We start from the raw sequence: 20813 nt of genomic DNA, 5'->3' as shown, positions 1-20813 counted from the left end.
AGGGTAGCGCAGAGAAATACTTCATTTAGGCAGGGAAAACTCTGTTTGAAATCCAATATATTTTAAAGGCCACAGAAAGGAATGCTAGTACGCGTAATAATATTCCTTTACCCTTTCCGGATCTTCAAGCACAATTTGCTTTACAATCTTCCTGTAAAACTCAATATGATCTTTTATTCCCCTCACTTTCCCAGTACCTTCGTTCATTACCATCATTGTCTTCTCCATCCTCCAGCTGCTCTTTGTTATTTCCCTTACTTTCTACTTCTTCCTCTTCTTCATCTTTTTATAAATTCCTATCTGTTTCTTCCGATCGAAGCAAGACAAAAGCTGAATTGGCTTTGGAAAAGGATCTTACGGAATATTGGACAACTCCTTTCTGGGATAAGATATGGCTTAAAATTCATAAGACTTCCAGAGCTGCTATTACTTCTCAAACCCTTTATTTTGTCTATCAACGTGTTTTATTTACTCCCGCAAAATAGCTTCTTTTTCTACAAATTGTACCTCTTCTTGTTGGTCCTGCCCTTGCACCAATGCTGATCTCAAACACATGTTATTTGATTGTACTCCTATTCACCATTTCTGGCAATTGGTTTGGACTCGAAACAGGCCAACAAAGTCACTTTTAAAGCCTGGTGGAATGCTGTATGTTTCCATCACAGACTTGATACAAGTTACGTTTCCCCTCTTTCACTGTCAATTAAAAGAGACCTTTTATGGCTTCCTATATCTTCATACCTGACCGATATTGCCTCACATTGTACTCCATTAGTCCAAGTTTCAGATGAGGTTCAGAAACCCCCTTGATATCTTAGTTGCCTTATCTTTCCTATGTCAAATAACTTTTTTTCCTTAATTTCTTAATATAATAGTTGTTTCTTATTTCTCAAGGTTGCCTTGTATGCTTACAGAAATTAATTCCATGTGTTATTTTATTTTCCTTTCCAGAATATAGTTGTGTTAAGACTATAACAACACATTTCCCCTTTCCATACTTCCCTTTTTTCATTCCCTATTTTCTCATAGATTGTTTCTTGATAATATTATTACCTTAATGTATGTACTGTTATACATGTTATTTATATTTTTTATACTACTGGTTCATGATAAATAAACTTAAAAAAAGGAGGGAATGCTAATCATATAGCACTGATGTTTGCTGGTGAGACAGTAAATCAGGCTCCAGTTTGGGAGCCAATACATACATAAATCACTTAGCTTTTTTAGAAAAGGAGGTAAACATATTGCACAACAATCACTGGCAAAGCCAATTGGCCTTGATTGTGTAAGTGGCGTTGCTAATGTTTGTAGTGGTTGCTTATCACTATTGCCTTTACCAATGCTTGTTTACAGTGCAGGCACTGACAAATGTATTAGTGCCTGGCAGCCATCTTGAAATGCTATACGTTCTACACTTTATATTTATATAAATAAAAGATGGCGTTCATAGCATTTAGACGCAGTTTTAACTGCATTACAATGCTGTATGATATCATTTTGAACCCCTTGGACCGTCTTCTCAATGATCCTTACCCTCTGGAAAGACATACAATAGGCACATCCCGGTCTAGACCCCGTACCCATCACACACCTGCAAACAGACTTCTTCACTCTTTCACAAACTCCAGAACAACTAACTATAACATTTCACGATTGTTGTATTCATCTGTGATGCTGATGAAACCAATGTGAAAGATTACTCATATATACACATATCAATACAAATATTTTTTTAAAGATGCCATTTTGAAATTGGCCTGAGAAATATACTTTATTATTCTACCATTACTAGTTAATGCCACCTTGCCGCTATTCTCTTCGCTGATGCTTGTGATGCAAATAACTATTAGCAAAGCCAATACTGGTATGTGGCCGGAGGCAAGCCACATATATTTGTGTCCAGGAACCACCATGGAGACTGGACATGGAGGAAACGCGGAGGGGTGTGAGAGCATCCTTATTCAGTCGAATTGCAAAGAAATACAGAGAAGGAGAACCGGTTTTAGGCGGCATGTAGGGACCCAGAGAGATTAGAGGAAAGGGTCAGAGGACGTGCCATACATTCCGGTTGAGTGCAAAAAGTGAAATTGTTTAAAAACCTGCAAAAAGAAAAATTGTTGCCTGGCGTGATTTGTATAAGAATACAACTCATTCAGTCAAAACATGGAGAAACCAAAATGCTTCTCTGAGCTGCACAAGCACTAGAATGTTGATGAAATCTATTGAATCAGGAGCAGGGAACCGTAACAGACAATCAAGCCATCCAATTATAAGCAAGGTGCAGACCCAAAAAACACTTTTAAGTATATGTTGAAAGTATTCGTTACAATGCCGTGTATGAAATACAGCTAAACTTAGCTGTAGCACGACCAGAAAACCAAGAGAATTTTTTTTGCATTTTGCTTCAACATGGAAAATGTAGTTATCCAAATTAAACTACCATATGCAAAAGCAGTACATCACAGAATCTTTCAAGGACAAAAACATATTACAGTAAAAAAGTAGGTGTGAATTCTAATGAACTGTTAAAATCTACTATCCGATTCCTAACACATTATTTAGCTCTTCTATAAGAGTGGACTGTCCCTAGTGTAAATCACTAATATCTGCTAAGGTTTCACATGATGAGATTAAACAAAGCAGCAGTGACACTTGTTACCTAGAATTTAAATCTAAATATAAAAGCTGTAATATGCCAACTGAAGCAATGGTTGCTTACTCTCCCCATGACTATCAGAGAAAGGTGAGGACTGGTAAATGAGCTAATAGAACTAGAAGCTGATAGATTATCTACTTACCACCTGCAACAGAGAAAGGTATTACAGGCCAACATTTTATACTACTGCTTCATGATAAATACATTTAAACTTAAAAAAGGAGGGAATGCTAATCATATAGCACTGATGTTTGCTGGGGAGACAGTAAATCAGGCTCCAGTTTGGGAGCCAGTACGTACATAAATCACTTAGCTTTTTTAGACAAGGAGGTAAGCATATTGCACAACAATCACTGGCAAAGCCAATTGGCCTTGATTGTGTAAGTGGCTTTGCTAATTTTTGTAGTGGTTGCTTATCACTATTGCCTTTACCAATGCTTGTTTACAGTGCAGGCACTGACAAATGTAATAGCGTCTCGCAGCCATCTTGAAATGCTAAACGTTCTACACTTTATATTTATATAAATAAAAGATGGCGTTCATAGCATTTAGACACAGTTTTAACTACATTACAATGCTGTATGATATAATTTTGAACCCCTTGGACCACCTTCTCAATGATCCTTACCCTCTGGAAAGACATACAATAGGCACATCCCGGTCTAGACCCTGTACCCATCACACACCTGCAAACAGACTTCTTCACTCTTTCACAAACTCCAGAACAGCTAACTATAACCTTTTTTGATTGTGGTATACATCTGTGATGCTGATGAAACCAATGTGAAAGATTACTCATATATATACATGTCACTACAAATGTTTTTTTAAAAATGCCATTTTGAAATTGGCCTGAGAAATATACTTTATTATTCTACCATTACAAGTTAATGCCACATTGCCGCTATTCTCTTAGCCGATGCTTGTGATGCAAATAACTGTCAGCAAAGCCAATACTGGCATGTGGCGGGAGGCAAGCCACATATATTTGTGTCCAGGAACCACCATGGAGACTAGACATGGAGGAAACGCGGAGGGGTGTGAGAGCATCCTTATTCAGTCGAATTGCAAAGACATACAGAGAAGGAGAACGGATTTTAGGCGACATGTGGGGACCCAGAGAGATTAGAGGAAAGGGTCAGAGGATGCGCCATACATTCCGGTTGAGTGCCAAAAGTGAAATTGTATAAAAACCTGCAAAAAGAAAAATTGTTGCCTGGCGTCATTTGTGGAAGCACTAGAATGTTGATGAAATCTACTGAATCAGGAGCAGGGAACAGTAACAGACAATCAAGCCATCCAAATATAAGCAAGGTGCAGACCCAGAAACCACTTTTAAGTATATGTTGAAAGTATTGGTTACAATGCCGTGTACAAAAGACAGCTAAAGTTAGCTGTAGCATGACCAGAAATCCAAGATAATTTGTTTTTTGCATTTTGCTTCAACAGGGAAAATGTAGTTATCCAATTTAAACTACCATATGCAAAAGCAGTAAAAAAGTAGGTGTGAATTCTAATGAACTGTTAAAAAATATACTATCCGATTCCTAACACATTATTTAGCTCTTCTATAAGAGTGGACTGTCTCTAGTGTAAATCACTAATATCTGCTAAGGTTTCACGTGATGAGATTAAACAAAGCAGCAGTGGCACTTGTTACCTAGAATTTAAATCTAAATATAAAAGCTGTAATATGTCAACTGGAGCAATGGTTGCTTACTCTCCCCATGACTGCCAGAGAAAGGTGAGGACTGGTAAATGAGCTAACAGAACTAGAAGCTGATAGATTATTTACTTACCACCTGCAGCAGAGAAAGGTATCCCAGGCCAACATTGTCGAAGTTTACTTTCACGTTGACCCATCGAGCTTCCTCAGTGTAATTGAGAGCCAAGCAATCTGATTTGTTATTCACAACATCTATTGGAAAGAGCTCTGAGGTTGTGGTGTTGATACACTTGTAGAACTTCCCCGCAAACAAGTTCACACCCATGATGCTAAAGATCAGCCAGAAGATGAGACAGACCAGCAAGACGTTCATAATGGAGGGGATGGCCCCAAGAAGAGCATTGACCACCACCTGCAAAGGAAATATATCCTGGTGAGAATGTGGAATGAAATGGAAACAAGGTGCATAAAAAGTGTACGTTGCGTACCCAAGCAGAAAGCCTGGGCTTTGCATGGTCTACGCCTTACGAAGTCGCAGTTCACCAAATATGTTGCTGTTGAATATTCAGATTTCACTGGACTCATGTTATTTATTAGAATACAGTAGTAGAGTAGAGTTAGGGCCCTGAGAAACTACCTGGTCAAGACCTAGAACATTTTCCAGACAACATTGTTGTAAGCTGACCTTCCATTGGGAATAGTTTGATGTTCCTGTTTTTGCTTTCCATTATCACTTAGATTCATTTTCTAGCCTGGTGCTACTAGTAATGTGCTCCGGTTTTCCACAGCCTTGTCCACACTGAACAAATAAAAACATAAATAACTAAATAAACAAACTAATACACAAATACATTTTTTTTAGAAACTGACCTGCACTCACTGATATATGGTATTTGTAAAGATGTTCTTACTTGATACCAGATCTTACAGGCACCCACCAAGATCTTTAGCCTAACCCTAAGAAAAAATTGGGGTGGCCAAATTTAAAGAGAAAAAACTGCTTGGTCTGTGGGGGTCGCAGTAAGGGCTCTAAAAAGTGGAGTTAGTCAAGTACTGTCCAACAATAGCTGGCAAAAAGATTTAAAACGGAAGGCCCAATGATATTGCTAAAGGCCTGGGCTAGCAATGCCACCAGACTCATTTTTCTCACAAAGCTTCTTCCAGGAGATTCTAGTCCTTTTATTTCCCCAAATAAAACTGATGATATCTCCTTGTACTTTTTCAAACCACTCCCTTTTGAATTCTAAGGGCATGGTATTAAATAAGTAAATGTGGAGGGATAGACATTTTCAAAAGGTTGGATCTACAAAGAAGGATAATGGGAGGGCTCCCCAGGTCAAATTAGTTTTTTTCTAGTGCTGGTGCCTAAGCTGTCAAAATGTACTTACGCTAAATTCTCCAAATTATGCACTATTTGGATACCCAAATATCTTATTTCATGTCTAGTTAGATCGCTCATATAATGGGTATTCCACTGCATCAACCCCGTTTTTTGTTGGTTAATGGAGTAGCCTGATACCCTACCAAAGTCCTCAAGTGTCTCCTGTATTGCAGAAAGCGTCTTTGGCAGATCACCTGTAAAAAGCATCAGGTCATCCACATATAACCCGATTTGGTTTCCCCAGCTGTTACATACAAAGGGGTAGATGCTCCTACATGCCCTTAGTTTACTCGCTAGTAGTTCCGAATACATGTTAAAAAGAAGAGGGGAAAGAGGGCATCCCTGTCTGGTCCCTCTACCAATGTTGATTGCCTTAGTGAGGTTTCCATTTACGAAAACCCTGCCTGAGGGTTTTTTATATAGGGCCCTGACTGCTGCGAAGAATACTTCTCCCAAATCAAAACAGTGAATCACTTTATACAGAAAAGGCCAACTGACCCTGTCGAAAGCCTTTGCGGCATCAAAAGTCAGTATCGTTAGGGGACTCCCATATTCCCCAGCCAGGTCTATTGTCCCTGTTAGCCGATGAGTCAATTCATGAATCTGTCTTCCTTTTATAAAACCTTTCTGAATAATATGAATGAATAAAGGACCCCACTATCTTATCAGGGTAGAACTCTGTGAAGAACAACGACTCCCGGCATTCCTGTTACCATGCCGGGAGTCGTCGTTCTTCATGGAGTTCTACCCTGATATTGTATGGATTAGAACTATACCTACCACCCATCTCATCTCATCTGTTCTGCTATTGTACGTGCATATCCTCTTCGGGAGAAATATATAATTTGACATAATTTTGAACCAATAGATACAGTCCTGCACTTTTTGCACATGGCCATTGATGACATTGACACCTCTCTGCCAGTGTGCATACCGGCAGACCACTGTCACTATCATTTGACATTGCTTATTGTGCTGCTTGGAATATTGAGCTTGTACTTCAGTTGGATTTTACTCATCGCCTATTGGTCCAATTAAAATAGAGCCCTGACGAAGTTCCTGTTTGGAACGAAATGCGTTGGCTGTGCGCTTTGGTTGTTAAAGATTATCTGAATAAAAAGAAAGACATATTACTGGATTGAAAGTGCATGTGTCTACTTTCAATGTGTGCACCTTCCACCTTCTGATGAACAAGGTCCAAAACTACCATCAGCTGTTTCAGAGCCTTTCTCATATTAGGTGTCTCAGCAACTGCTCTCTTGGATGTTGTATCTTGGGCTGGGTCTATGACTACGGTAAAATTGCCTCCCATTATGCTAGGTTCATGTATTTCTGCTAACTCGAGAAGTAAGGCACGAAGAGGGGCAAGGTCGTCTAAATTGGGGACATAAAATACCACAAAGGTCAACCAAACACCCCGAACTCTAACCTTGGCTATTACCTATCTATCGAGGGAATCAACCACACATTCCCCTAATGTAGCTTGAATAGACTTTTTGAAAAGAAGTGCAACCCCCTTCACACAGCACGAATGAGTGGTACATACACAATGATCTGACCACTTTTGCCCCCTGAGTACATTCGCCCATTCCTCCTTAAAGTAAGTGGGACTCCGGTATTAAAAAGACTTCATCATCTGAGAGTCATAAAAATACTCCAGAATTTTCTTTCTTCTCAGAACAACTCTAAGGCCATTGACATTCCAAGATAACATTTTCAGATGACTAAGCTTATCTGAACTTGCCATAAATAGGGTAGACCATAGCCACAAAATCTGAATTTACCAGACATGGTTGGAATCCAGACACATCTAAGTGAACCACTTGGCCCAAATTAACAAATGAGGATTTATTTTTAACCCACATGATCCCCCACCCATTGAAATAACAAAACAGTTTTTTTGAAATTGTATTTTTGCATGTTACCCACTTTCCCGCCCCTGGGTACCCTCCCAAAAAACTAGAGGTATTGTAATGTTATGTTATGTTAGCCTCCACTTATAACGCGCACGGCTACTCGAAAGTGCCCCGGCGTGAAACCCAAATTATAGCAAAGGGAAGAAAATAGCCAAACATAAGGTTACTTAAATAGCAAGGTTTTTAACTGTTTTTGAATACCCTAAGGCTCTCAATGTTTTGTAATTCCAGAGGCTGGGCATTCCAAGCCATGGCCGCTTTAACTGAAAGGGAACTATCGCCTAGCCTGGTGGAACCTGGGAACAACAGCAAGGCATTGTCCTGTAGAACGAAAATAGCGCGATGGCTCATAGAACGAAAACCATCTCCTAAGATATTGAGGCCCTACCTTGTAAAGGGCCCCGTGGACTAATGTCAGAGCCTTAAACCATACCCGCTGCTCCACCGGGAGCCAATACATCTCGCGAAGGTTCTGACTGGCAATGGATCTACCTGGCATACCCAACAAGGCCCTAGCCATCACATTCTGGACAATCTGGAACTTTTTCAACTGATAAGCCGGAAGACCAATGTGCAAGGCATTGGCATAGTCTAATCTTGACAGAATGAGCGCACGGGTCACCATTTCCTTAGCCCTTTTAGGTAAAAGAGGCAGAAACTTCTTTATACGTTTCAGTGTGCCAAAGCACACACCCCCCCAGTTTGTTGATCTGCGGCCGAAATCTCAGATCTTCCCCAAACCAAACCCCAAGACGTTTTGCTGGAAATCCATATTCTGAGTGACTACCTCAATTGAGCCCTCTCACTACATTATGGCAATATCAGAAAGTTTATTTTTGCTGTGCTTTGATCTTTTCTATCAACATACTGGCTTCATTAGGGTCTCTAAACTTGTGGAATTTGTTGTTTCACATTACCTTCAAGGAGGTGGGGAAACATAGGTTGGCAGTGGTCCCCAGCTCCCTCAACTCTTGCATGAATTTCCCGAGCTCCCATTGTCTATACCAGTCTCCTTCTTTATATATTCCTGCTTTAAGGGCCCCAGCGAGAATTTTGTTCATTTAAGATATATAATTTAATATTTACCAGGATATTTCTCAGATTCTTTTTCCCTGTTCTTCTTAAAAAGGGGTCATGGTCTACTCTTGAATATCCTCCTCTAGACTGTGTTCATCCACGTCCATATTAAATACTTTTAGGAGGTTGATCATAAAATCTCTAATATCGTCCCCCTCGAGGCCCTCACGAATGTTCAGGATCATGATGTTCTTCCTTCTAGCGCTGTATACAAGGGCTTCAGGTTTGTCCCAGAGATTTTTGTCATCATTCTTCAGTTTCTGGATCTCCTCTTTATTGATGTCAAGCTTTTCTGAGAGGTCTTCCAGAGAAACCTCCATAGCCCCAACTCTCTCCACCAGATTAGTTAATTTATCTTCCAGCACCTCGCACATACCTTGGATTTTCTGCTGATTTGACTCAGAGGCCGCAATTTTTTCCCTAACTTCGATTAGCAGAGTGGATAAAAGCCTTTCCGTATCAGTTTGCTCAACCTGACTTACATAAGCTGTGGTGACTCTCCCTGACCCCAAGACTGGTTCTTAATGGCCATACGGCCAGTAATATTCTGATTTGACGCCTGCCATACTAACCTCTGCTGCAAGGGGGGTAAACCTTTTTTCTAGATGCAGAGTATCTTTGGTACAGGCATTATTCTCCATGACTTTAGGGGACCCCCTAATTTCAGGGCCTAAAGGCGTAATTGAGGAAGAGGGGCAAGCAAGGTCCCTTGGGATTTGACCTTTATGTAGGAGCGTAGGCTTAATTTTAACACTATCATTTTTTTGTTTAGATTGCCTGCCTCCTACCCTTGATGGGGGTTTATCCACGAGTGTCTTGTTGTTTTGAAAGGATTTTAAGGAGGTGTGGAGGGGGCGCAAGAGGCTCTGCTGTTTACAGCCTTCTGTGGAGCCAACGGGGGAGGTTTTATTTTTAGAGTATGAGCCCCTATAGAGCTTTTGCCCTTTACCCAAATATCCCTGTTCCTTAAAGTTTACCTATTTATAGAACAGGTAGCGATTTTGCTGAATTTGTCACTCTCTACAAAGAATAGCTAATTAATTTTAGGGGACCCTCCAGTGCCAACATGGACCTGATCCCCTTTCCTTCCCGGGGTCATCAGAGATTCCTTGGAGTCATGCCTTACCTCCACTTCGCTGCCCTTTCTGTCTCCGTGTAAAAGAGTACGCTGCTCCAAAAAACGGCCTTGATTGTAGGCAGAGGGCCTGCTGCCCACGAAGTCGATCCTGACGGTAGTATGCCCACCCCTCCTGAGCCGAGCCGAAGCCTCCAGCCACACACCTCCTCGTGGGTTCACCGCCGTCTCCAGGCTGGAACGAGCTGGTGAGAAACTAACTCGCGGCCACACCACGAGCTCCCCGCGACCCTCCACAAGTGTTACCCAAAGTCTCCTTCTCCAGGATAGACCCGGCAACACAAAAAAAAGGTATGTCGTATTAAATTGCCGAGCTACGAGAGATCTCTCGACTGGCAAAACCATTCAGCTACCATGTTCCCCTTCAGATCTGGGATTCGCCGGGTACCCCAGCTTGCCTTCATGACTCACAGGCAACTCCTCTGCGGGAGTGTGGCATCCATAACTGGGGACAACTCATAGAGGACACCAAATTAATCTTGTGGCAACACTTGGGGGAGATTTTTGAGGGTTCGGAATCTAAATATTACCAACTAGCGAGCTGGGCAAGTACTTTGTCGAGGGGTGAAGACGTGTCCCAAATGTGGGGAGGCCAATGCGAATGATGTGCCCTTCAATCTAGACCTTCTGGCAGAAGGTGGGTAAGACTCTTTTGGGAATCCTGAGTCACGAAATTAAGGTGAACCTGGCTTTGGTCATCTTTGGGGTAGAGCCAGGAAGGGAGGGTAATAGAGCTCTTCTTAAAATTCATAATGCCCTAATTTTTACATTGATTCTTTTGGCTCATAGGGAGCTGTGTATTAAGTGGATACATCCCTGTCCCCTTAATGGTTAAGATCAATACAAAGAATATCAACCCTAGATCAGACCTTTCAAGCTAAGAGAACAAAGATCTGGGAACTTTGGGATAACTGGGTCCTAACTGTAGGTCCTTGACTGTATTCCCTGAATTCCCTAAAATCCCCCCTCATCATGCCCTCCTTCTTTCCCCTATTTCTGTCTTCCCTCACTTTGTTTCTGGAGAATAACCAATGGTCCAATGATTACTGGTATGAAATGCAGCATGCATGGTTGGGGGAGCTTCGCTTCCCTTTTTCCTGGGATTGGTCATCTTTGTGCACCTGTAGAAAGCAGTCAGCACCCTTTTTCGACTGTGGTATCCATAGCCCGGGATGTTTTTTTAACGCCCCTCCTGTGTGGAGAGTCCAGGCCCTTCACTTTTGGTCAGATTTGCTGACATCACAAAAATAAAAATTGACAAATGAGGACTATAATTTAAAAAAAAAACTGACTTGCACTACCCATTTAAGAGAGAGGTAACTTTATACATAGAGAGGTCACTATATACCTCCTTATGATCAATATTCCTATGGGCTTATTTCCATTTATGGTCCTCCCTTACTGGCAAGTAAGGGTATCCCTAATGGGTATGAATATCCCTAGGGAAGAACAAGGGAGTGTGTTCGTGCTTGTGTGTCTTTGTGCTCCCTGCAGAACAATCAAAACTATCCAAATTGACTTGGAGTCTAGAATACTGAAGGCACAATTCATGGAAGTCAACTGTCATGAAAAAGATAGTTATGACAGGTTATGCATATGTGCGTGCTCAAGCTCATCTGTGCATATGTGCCCAGGCATTGTTAGACTTTTGTGTATCTTTTCTGAATGTTTGTGTGTTTAGTATTCTACTGGGTGTGACTCCTTCTGTAAATATGCCTTCACCTGTTGGTGCTTCCCTTCTGTGTATATGTTACCCAGTTTGTGTGTTTTCGACTGTTTATACACCCTTTACCAATAAATATATATCAAATACATTATAATGCGGGTTCAAAATTGTTTTCCAAGATTACATTTTTTGTGAAACTGACTTCCTGTCTTTCCCAAGGTTTTTACACAGATGACAAAACAAGTTATTGATTTGCAAAACAACATACAGAAAGGAAAAAATGGCAACAAGAAGCTGAACAAGTCCCAGGCCGTACAGCATTGCATACTGCTGTTACTCAGAATTTGTTTCTCTCCCAGTTAACTCCACGGGCCTCATTTATGAGAAATGACGCATCGGTGCGTGAAAGCAGGGATGCGTCACTTCTCAGTGCGCCCTCCTTGCCACATTCCTGATGCGTCATATTTACAGTATGACGCATCATGTTGCAAGAAGTTACAGATACGTCAGTATTTCTGACGTATCTGTAAGCGCAAAAGTGACGCATTGCTGGAGTATGTCACAAAAGTGACACAACTTCAGCAATGCGTCCTTTCACATGGGGCAAGCCCCATGTGAAATGGCCTGCGTCAGTCTTACGCCTGCTGTGAGGCAGGCGCAAGATTTTGACGCAACGGCGTCCTAAAAGTGGCGCAGTAAAATCTCATAGATTTCACTGCGTCACTTCTATGACCCTTCCTTGCGTCAATACGCCCCCCTTGCATACATTATACCTGGCGCAGGTATAATGTGGCGCAGGGGTTTACAAAGTGACGCATCTTCCTAGATGCGTCACTTTGTAAATATGGCGCAACAACGCGCATTTTTTACGCCACTGGTGCGTCACAAAAAGTGACGCACCGGCGGCGTAAAAGTGACGCACAGCCTCATAAATGAGGCCCCACGTCTCTAGTCACCTCAATCAGACTCTTCTTGGCCAGACTCCCCATTTCACAGTCTACCCTACACCTACTTCCATAGCATGACCTTCCTCATACAAAGGTCCTCTACATTAGGGCAGCCAACCAGCCTTCATACACAGGGTCTTATCCTTCAACCAATGCATGCCTGTGTCTCTCCACTAAGAAAAAAGTTAAAGCCATCTGTTCGTGTTTTGTCTTCTTCTTCATAGGCTTTCGAGGCAGTCTCAAGATACGAAGCATCAATGATATGTCAACTGCTCCTCTGACAGTGTGAATATATATGATACACGTCCAACCAAATAATTGTGTGCTACTGGGCAGCACCATATCATGGGGACACATTCTGCATAATGTGCAGTCACCGAGAACAGCCCCCACCCCCTCCGTTTTTCTTTTAAATTATACTGAGTAGCTTAGGGGGAGGGACGTTCGATGACATTATATTGGGTTTAGTCAATCTAGCATTGCGTGTTACCAATTGTTGAAGAACATTGTCCACTCTTCCCTTTCCTGTCTTTGCTCTCCTCGAGCCAGCTCCTATTTTGTCTGCACGATGCGGACAGGAACTCTCAGGCCCTGCAGATGGCTTCTTATACAGACGATCTGGGCCTACATTCATTCAATAATGCATATATCTTTGCAAGTGTGTTCATTTGAGGCGTTTTAGCTCATCACTCCAAACGGGCATCTAAAAAGAAACGGCTGGAATAAATCCAAAGCATGGCTGAGCCTCTCTAAAAGTCAAGAACATTTCCTAAGGGTATAGATGTAATGTGGAGAATCCTCTCCAAATCCATTACACTACACTTGTCTGTTTCTTTAGGGACTACAGAAAATAAACTCTCCTTATTCAAGCGTCTGCAGCAAATGGAATGTGCTTAAGCACCAATTTCACCAGCAGTGCCAAAGATGGCACGCTAATGCTATTAGGAATGGAGCTCCCAGACTGCCCACTCAGGTGAAATATACTGAGTTTCAAAAGTCTACCAGCAACAGCACACTGTAAAGAGGTGCTGTTCCCTCCTACAAGTCAGGTCTGGCCTCTGGGGTAGATGCTGAAGCTGATACGCTAAGTAATAATACTGAATCTGGCAGCACTAGTCCACCCTCTTTACACGTGAGCTTAAGGGTTATTAGTTAAATTCTCAAACGTGAGTTGATCCCAATCAACAAAGTTAACATGCGAGTCAGCTCCATAAATATTGTACGAAGAATCGGTCGTTGCTCTCTAGAGCAAAGAAGCACCTCCATCGTGACCAACGCAACTTGGCCTATTAGCGATAACGACACATCCATCCTGAACATAGCAGACTTCTGTCCTATTATCTTCAGGGATACAATAGCTTTTCCGCGTGAGCCACCTGGACATTTAAGAGCCATAGCTTGCTAGACCATTCCTAGGTCTGGTAGTTCACTATCCCTATGCACAACTGAAGTAGTTGTTGTCAGCCCTCTCTGGTACACAACTGTGTATCATCTACGCAGAGGGATGCTACATGCGTTTGTGGCCAATTTGTATGCTGCAGCTCGCACATTTCATCTTAGGTCTATCCAGAGTGAAGAGGAGGGGCGAGGGTGGACACCCCTGTCTGGTACCGTGTTCCAATTCCCAACTGCCCAATATTTAGATCTATGCATATAATTCTGGCTCTAACCTTGGAACGTGACAAAGTTTGTATTACCATATGTCAACATTTAAAATATTTACTTACAAATTAATCTAGGTTATCATTCTTCTTTCTCCAATGATAAAACCCCACAAGAAACGCCTTGCATGCAGCCCAATAGTGGTCTAGCCTTTGTAATCTGTGAATGTGTCCTCTCTTTAGCTAAAATACATCAAAAACAACTAGAGATTGCTTGAATTACTATGGTCAGTTATAGTATTTCGCCTATCACTTTATGTGGGTGTTTACTTGTTACAACGCATTTTTTACAACGCACTACTTTTACAACGCATCCATTACAACGCGGATACTGTTACAACTCATGTTTTTACAACGCATTTTTTTACAACGCAGGTACCTTTAAAACGCATACCATTACAACGTAAGTATTGGTAAGTATATAGTTATATTTTAAATGTTATATGTTTTGGGTTAAGGGGCATTTTTAGGGGTTAGGGTCAGTTTTGGGTTTTAGGGTAAAGGGGTATTTTTAGGGGTTAGGGTCAGTTTTGGGTTTTAGGGTAAAGGGGTATTTTTAGGGTTCAGGGTCAGTTTTGGGTTTTAGGGTAAAGGGGTATTTTTTGGGTTCAGGGTCAGTTTTGGGTTTTAGGGTAAAGGGGTATTTTTAGGGTTCAGGGTCAGTTTTGGGTTTTAGGGTAAAGGGGTATTTTTAGGGTTCAGGGTCAGTTTTGGGTTTTAGGGTAAAGGGGTATTTTTAGGGTTCAGGGTCAGTTTTGGGTTTTAGGGTAAAGGGGTATTTTTAGGGTTCAGGGTCAGTTTTGGGTTTTAGGGTAAAGGGGTATTTTTAGGGTTCAGGGTCAGATTTGGGTTTTAGGGTAAAGGGGTATTTTTAGGGTTCAGGGTCAGTTTTGGGTTTTAGGGTAAAGGGGTATTTTTAGGGTTCAGGGTCAGTTTTGGGTTTTAGGGTAAAGGGGTATTTTTAGGGTTCAGGGTCAGTTTTGGGTTTTAGGGTAAAGGGGTATTTTTAGGGTTCAGGGTCAGTTTTGGGTTTTAGGGTAAAGGGGTATTTTTAGGGTTCAGGGTCAGTTTTGGGTTTTAGGGTAAAGGGGTATTTTTAGGGGTTAGGGTCAGTTTTGGGTTTTAGGGTAAAGGGTTTTTTTTAGGGTTCAGGGTCAGTTTTGGGTTTTAGGGTAAAGGGGTATTTTTAGGGTTCAGGGTCAGTTTTGGGTTTTAGGGTAAAGGGGTATTTTTAGGGTTCAGGGTCAGTTTTGGGTTTTAGGGTAAAGGGGTATTTTTAGGGTTCAGGGTCAGTTTTTAGTTTTTGGGTAAAGGGGTATTTTTAGGGTTCAGGGTCAGTTTTTAGTTTTTGGGTAAAGGGGTATTTTTAGGGTTCAGGGTCAGTTTTTAGTTTTTGGGGTACAGGGTAAAAATAAATTAAATTTAATTTAAATTTAAATTATTTAATAGCAAATAAATTACATTAAATTACTTTGCATTATTTTTGGGGTTGAGGGTCAGTTTTGAGTTTTTGGGGTACAGGGGTACAGGGTAAAAATAAAGTAACATTAATTTAAATTTAAAATAAATTACGGAAATTAAATTATTTAAAATTACATTAAATTATACTTTTAAAATTAAGTTACTATTATATTATTCTTATTAATATATACTTACCAATACTTACGTTGTAATGGTCTGCGTTGTAAAGGTACCTGCGTTGTAAAAAAATGCGTTGTAAATACATGCGTTGTTACATGACCCGCGTTGTAAAAACCGCGTTGTAACAGTATGCGGAGTAAAAGTCCGCGTTGTAACATCATATATCCCTTTATGTGACATCAGACAAAATATGACAAACTTACCCTCATGCCTTCAAATCTTGACAGAGCTCTTAATGGCCTGAGGGCCCTCAATGTCCTCAATGACTTGATGGGGCCAAGTTCAGAGTAGCCCAACCAGTTTGCTGTTAAACTGATAAGCGAAACCTGGGAAAGAAGACATGGAGGCAAATGAAACCCAGAAGATGCATGTACAGAAGACGAGGTGGAATCAAGAATAGACAGCCTTAGTATTCAGCAACCCTGACAATCAGCAGTCCTGGCTATGGACATCTGAAAAACAACTTTGGCCCCAGGACTTATTCTTTCAGAAAATAAGAACTGTAATAGGGAATGATTTTGGCAAGTGAGTTTATGAAAGTCCTAATTCCGAGAAAGCTACAGAGAAATATTGCAAATTATTGCGACATACATTATATCAGCTAGCATTACCGATACACACAACGCGTAACTCTTGACAAGCCCCCACCTCGCCTCATTCTCGATGCTTCTCAATCCAACTCTCATTTTCCTTTTTTCTGTAGCATTTCTACAAATGAAATATGTCTTATTAACTACTTTTATTACAAACCTCTGTACTGAAACTCCCCAAAATTCTTAGAGGGGATGCATCAATTGGGAAGAAGATTTAGGCAATAATATCAGCAAGAAAAGTTTGCAAAGGTTTACAAGTGGACACAAAGCTCACTAGCAGGTGCACCAATGCTCACAACCCGTTGTTCTAACTATTTCCCTTAGCATATTCTAGAGTGAACCAAACAAATGTGAATAAAGAGGCACTTACATCCACTATGAGGAAGTCAAGCCAGCACCAAGCATTGGTAAAGTAAATCTTGAATCCATAAGCTGTCCATTTTAGCAACATTTCAATGACAAAAACGTAGGTGAAGACTTTGTCAGCATATTCCAGGATAGTTTTTATAACTTGTCTCTGCTCGATGTATACGTCCTCGAATGCCTAAGGTAACACAGATGGTAAATAATTTTACTAGTCACTTACTACTACTAGTTGTTCCTAAATAACTTGCTGTACTGGCTGTATATTTGCAAAATTCAATACATTTTAAGATTCATAAAATGCCAAATACAATGATTCTGAATAATAGAGTATCAAAACCTTTCCATTCAGACACCACACTGATATACACAAGTTCGGTTTTTCCTACCTTGCGCATAGATCTGGTAGCAGCTCCTTCTTGGAAGAATCACAGCAATTGAAACAAGCATTGGCAAGTTAATATGTCTGGCTTTAGCAGACAGCCTTTTGGCAATTCTTGTTTTTTTGTCATAGGTTTTGCAATTCTTTATTGTTCAGGAAGAGGCCAGGCCCTCATCAATCTAAACCAAAGCATTGTCTAAAGGCAAAAATGTTGTTTTGGTATCAAAAAAACACATTTCCATAGTATTCCCTGGCACTGACGGGAACTACTTTGTGTGTTTGTGTGCACCTCGTGAAAGGGCTGCAAGACATAACTCATAGGGAAGTCAGAAAATGGCCGAAGTGGACTGACACATTGTTCTGTGATGCATACTGAAGCAGGTGGAAGAATAATGTGAATGACCAAACTACAGACTAATAGACGAAGTCTGGCTGAAAACCCCTAATAGGTAACAATGTTATATACATAATTTTAGTAAAATGAAAAGCTCTTAAATAACACATACTTAAAAAAAAACGGTCTTTAATTGGCTGTTAGACTCCTGCCTTCGGGAAATAGGGTGAGAAAGAAAGAATTAAAGACAAATGGAAAGAAAGAATGAAAGAAAAAGGAAAGCAAGAAAGCAAGAGGAAGGCAAGAAAGAAGGAATGAGGAAAGAAAGAAGAAAAAATAAAATCAAGGAAGGGGAAGGCAAGAAAGAAAGAAAGAAAGAGGAAGGCATGAAAGAGAGAGGGGACAGAGGAAAGAAGGAAAGAAAGAGCAAAGCAAGAAAGGAAAGATGAAAAAGAGGAAGAAAAAGAGAAGAAGCAAAGAAAGAGGAAAGCAAGAAAGAAAAAGGAAAGAAAGAAAGGAAGGCAAGAAAGAATGAAGGGAAGAGAAAAGGAAGAAAAAGAAAGACAGAAGCAGGAATGAAATAAAGGAAAAAGACGCATAAAAAGAAGCAAAGAAAGAGAATGAACGAAAGAGAGAAAGATAAACAAAATGAAAGAAGGAAAAGTGTGAAAGTAAAGAAAGAAGGAAAGAAAGAAATTGGGAATGAAGAAAGAACGAAAGAAAGAAGGAAAGAAGAAGGAAGGAAAAAAGATGCAAAGAAGGAATGGAAGAATCAAAGAATGAAAGAAAGAAGAAAGAAAATGGAAAGAACGAGAGAGGCAATATGTAAAGAGAAAGGTAAGAAGGAAAGAGGAAGGTAAGCAAGAAAAGGAAAAAAAGGAGGAAACAACAAAGAAAGAAAAATGGATTTAGAAAAGAAAAAGAGTGGCAAGAAAGAAAAAAGAAGGAAGAAAGTGGAAAGCAATAAAGAAAGAAAAAATGAAGAACAAAATAAAGAAAAGGAAAGAGAAGAAGAAAAAAGAATAAGAGAGGAAGGCAAAAAAAATAGGAAGGTAAGAAAGCAAGAGCAAAGAAAAATAAGGGACGAAAGGCAGGTAGGAAAGAAAGAAAAGGGGATGAAAGAATGAAGGAGAGAGGAAGGAAGGAAAGTAAAGAGAGGCAGAAGGGAATGAAAGAAGGAAGGCAAGAAATAAAGAGGAAGCAAGAAAGAAAGTACAGCAAAGAATAAATAGGAAGGCAAGAAAAAGAAATGTGGGGAAGGCAAGAAAGAAAGAAGAACAGAAAGAGGAAAGAAAAGAAAGCAAGAAAGGGGAAACAAGGTTGGAAAGAATCTAAAAAGAACTAGGAACACAAGAATGAAAGGTGAAAGGAGGAAAGCAGGAAAAAAGAAAAAAAGCATAAAAGGGGAATTCAAGAAAAAAGGAACCTATAAAAAAGAAAAGAAAGAGGAAACAAAGAAAGAAGAAAATAAGGAATCTGATACAGTCTACCAGATAAGGCGTTAAAGAAACTAAGGGGCATATTACCAAGCAATAGCGATAATTATCGCTATTGCTTGGTTAGCGTGAAAAAATTATCGCTGAGCTGCGGCGATTTTTATCGCAGATAAACCTTGGTATTACCAAGGTTTATCGCAAATGCGATAAAAATCGGCCGCAATGCAGGAATATAGCTGAAAAGTCCGCGATATATATGCATTAGCGAGCTAATGCTCTTAGCCATGTTATCCACCTCCCATTGGATAACATGGCTAAGAACTGCTTAGGGCAAGTGTTAGCTTTTGGAGATATTCGCGCTTAGCGCAAATATCTCCAAAAGTTGGTAATGGGAGATAGCGATGTTAGCGACTGTTTCCAGTCGCTAACATCGTGGCACGCCCACTTTGCATGTCATTAGTGATAAATATCACTGACATGCAAAGCGGGGCCCAAGATGGTCGCTATCTCCCACTAGCTGTCGCTAACTGGTGTTAGCGACAGCTAGGTAATAGGGAGATAATTTTATCACCGCTTTCTTGGCTTTTAAAGCCAAAAAAGCGGAGATAAACCCCCTTGATAATATGCCCCCAAGTAACTTGTTCATCTGACAGAGACTTCTAGCCACAGATTCCTTACCTTAGAATAGATACCCAAGCAATACCATAACCGGTGGTGGGCTTGTGGATCAGTTTCAAACAAGGAAGTCCTGCAGGACCAAAAAGACAAAGTGCCAATCCAAAGAAACTATTTTATCTAAGGCAATCCAGGAAAGACAATTCGCAGTTAATGAGACAACTAAGTGCCGAATTTTCTCTGATATGTCTGCAGCTGCAGCACGTAGGAGGAAGGAATTCGTGAAAATTTTCAATCTATTTAAAGCAAACGGTGCCCAGGCCATGATTGCCCAGCAATCTAAATTGAAAGTACTGGTGAAGGGTTAATTCTATATGTTGTCCGACTTAGATGAGGAGCCAGACTTACTGAAGGAAATTTCACATGGACATAAGGGGTGAAGGGGAAGGATAAATATAGAATACAGCCAAAAAAACTCTGCAGGGTAAATAGAGAAAAGGTTACTGCGCTATTATTTTTACTGTGTGGCTAGAGATGAAGTTCTTTTTTTATAGTTAATGGCTCATCCAAAACAAGAACAAGGTTTTAGGCGCTCCTTCGTCTTTTCAGGAGCCATCAATGGGGCATCAAGTGGGTGGAGGTGAGGAGGAGGGGTCCCAGGGCCCAAGGGGTGTAACAACAGGACACCCAAGTGTTAGGGGGTAGGGTTTTGTGGCTGGCGTGGGGGAGGAAAGAAGGGCCACAGGAAGGGGCACATGGGTAGGTGCTGGAGCACGACGGGGAGGGATGGGGATAGAGGGGGGTGTGGGGAATAAAAGTAATGAAAAAATGAAGTCCTTTGTGTTTTTCTGTTTTGTTATTTCTGTCTTGGTAGATCTAGGTTAAATTAAAAATACGAAGAGAAAGAGTTGGGTAAAAAATATGGTAATTACTCTGGATGTCTAGTAGGGAGCATTTGAAAATAGTATCATTTAATGTCAATGGCTTAAATAAAAAAAGAAAATGTGGGCCATAGATATGTGGATTAAGACTGAAAATCCTTCGGTAATATTGTTACAGGAAACGCACATTTCATTTTTAAAATTGGCTGAGTTCTCAATGTTTAGAGCCTGGGCCTCGTACTGAGGCTTCTCTTCGATCTCGGATTCTCAGAGAGGGGTCGCGAGTTTTCTAAATAAGAATATCCATGCAGAAATGATACACTTTGAGCATGACGTTTCAGGGCGTTGGTGTTGGGCCAAATGTAAAATCAAACATAGACAGAAACCCATCACTTTTGTAAGTTTCTGTGCGCCAGTAGAAGACAATTCTAGAGCTTATGAAGAACTGTTTCAATCTTTA

General features: G+C 40.7%; 1 protein-coding gene across 1 annotated transcript in view; it reads right to left on the bottom strand.

Moving 5' to 3' along the window:
• The window catches only part of SCN4A (sodium voltage-gated channel alpha subunit 4), a 1232571-nt gene that overhangs the window by 211388 nt on the left and 1000370 nt on the right, over positions 1 to 20813 (bottom strand). The window contains exons 20-22 of the mRNA XM_086923780.1: positions 16713 to 16886; positions 15953 to 16075; positions 4459 to 4737 (exon numbers count right to left, since the gene is read on the bottom strand). Of these exons, the coding sequence (XP_086779906.1) occupies positions 4459 to 4737; positions 15953 to 16075; positions 16713 to 16886 (576 nt within the window). The remainder of the gene's footprint in view (positions 1 to 4458; positions 4738 to 15952; positions 16076 to 16712; positions 16887 to 20813) is intronic.

The sequence above is a fragment of the Lissotriton vulgaris genome, chromosome 5 (assembly GCF_964263255.1).
Source record: "Lissotriton vulgaris chromosome 5, aLisVul1.2, whole genome shotgun sequence".
NCBI lineage: Eukaryota > Metazoa > Chordata > Amphibia > Caudata > Salamandridae > Lissotriton > Lissotriton vulgaris.
Note: the sequence above shows the minus strand (reverse complement) of the source record. Positions and strands in the feature narration are given on the sequence as shown.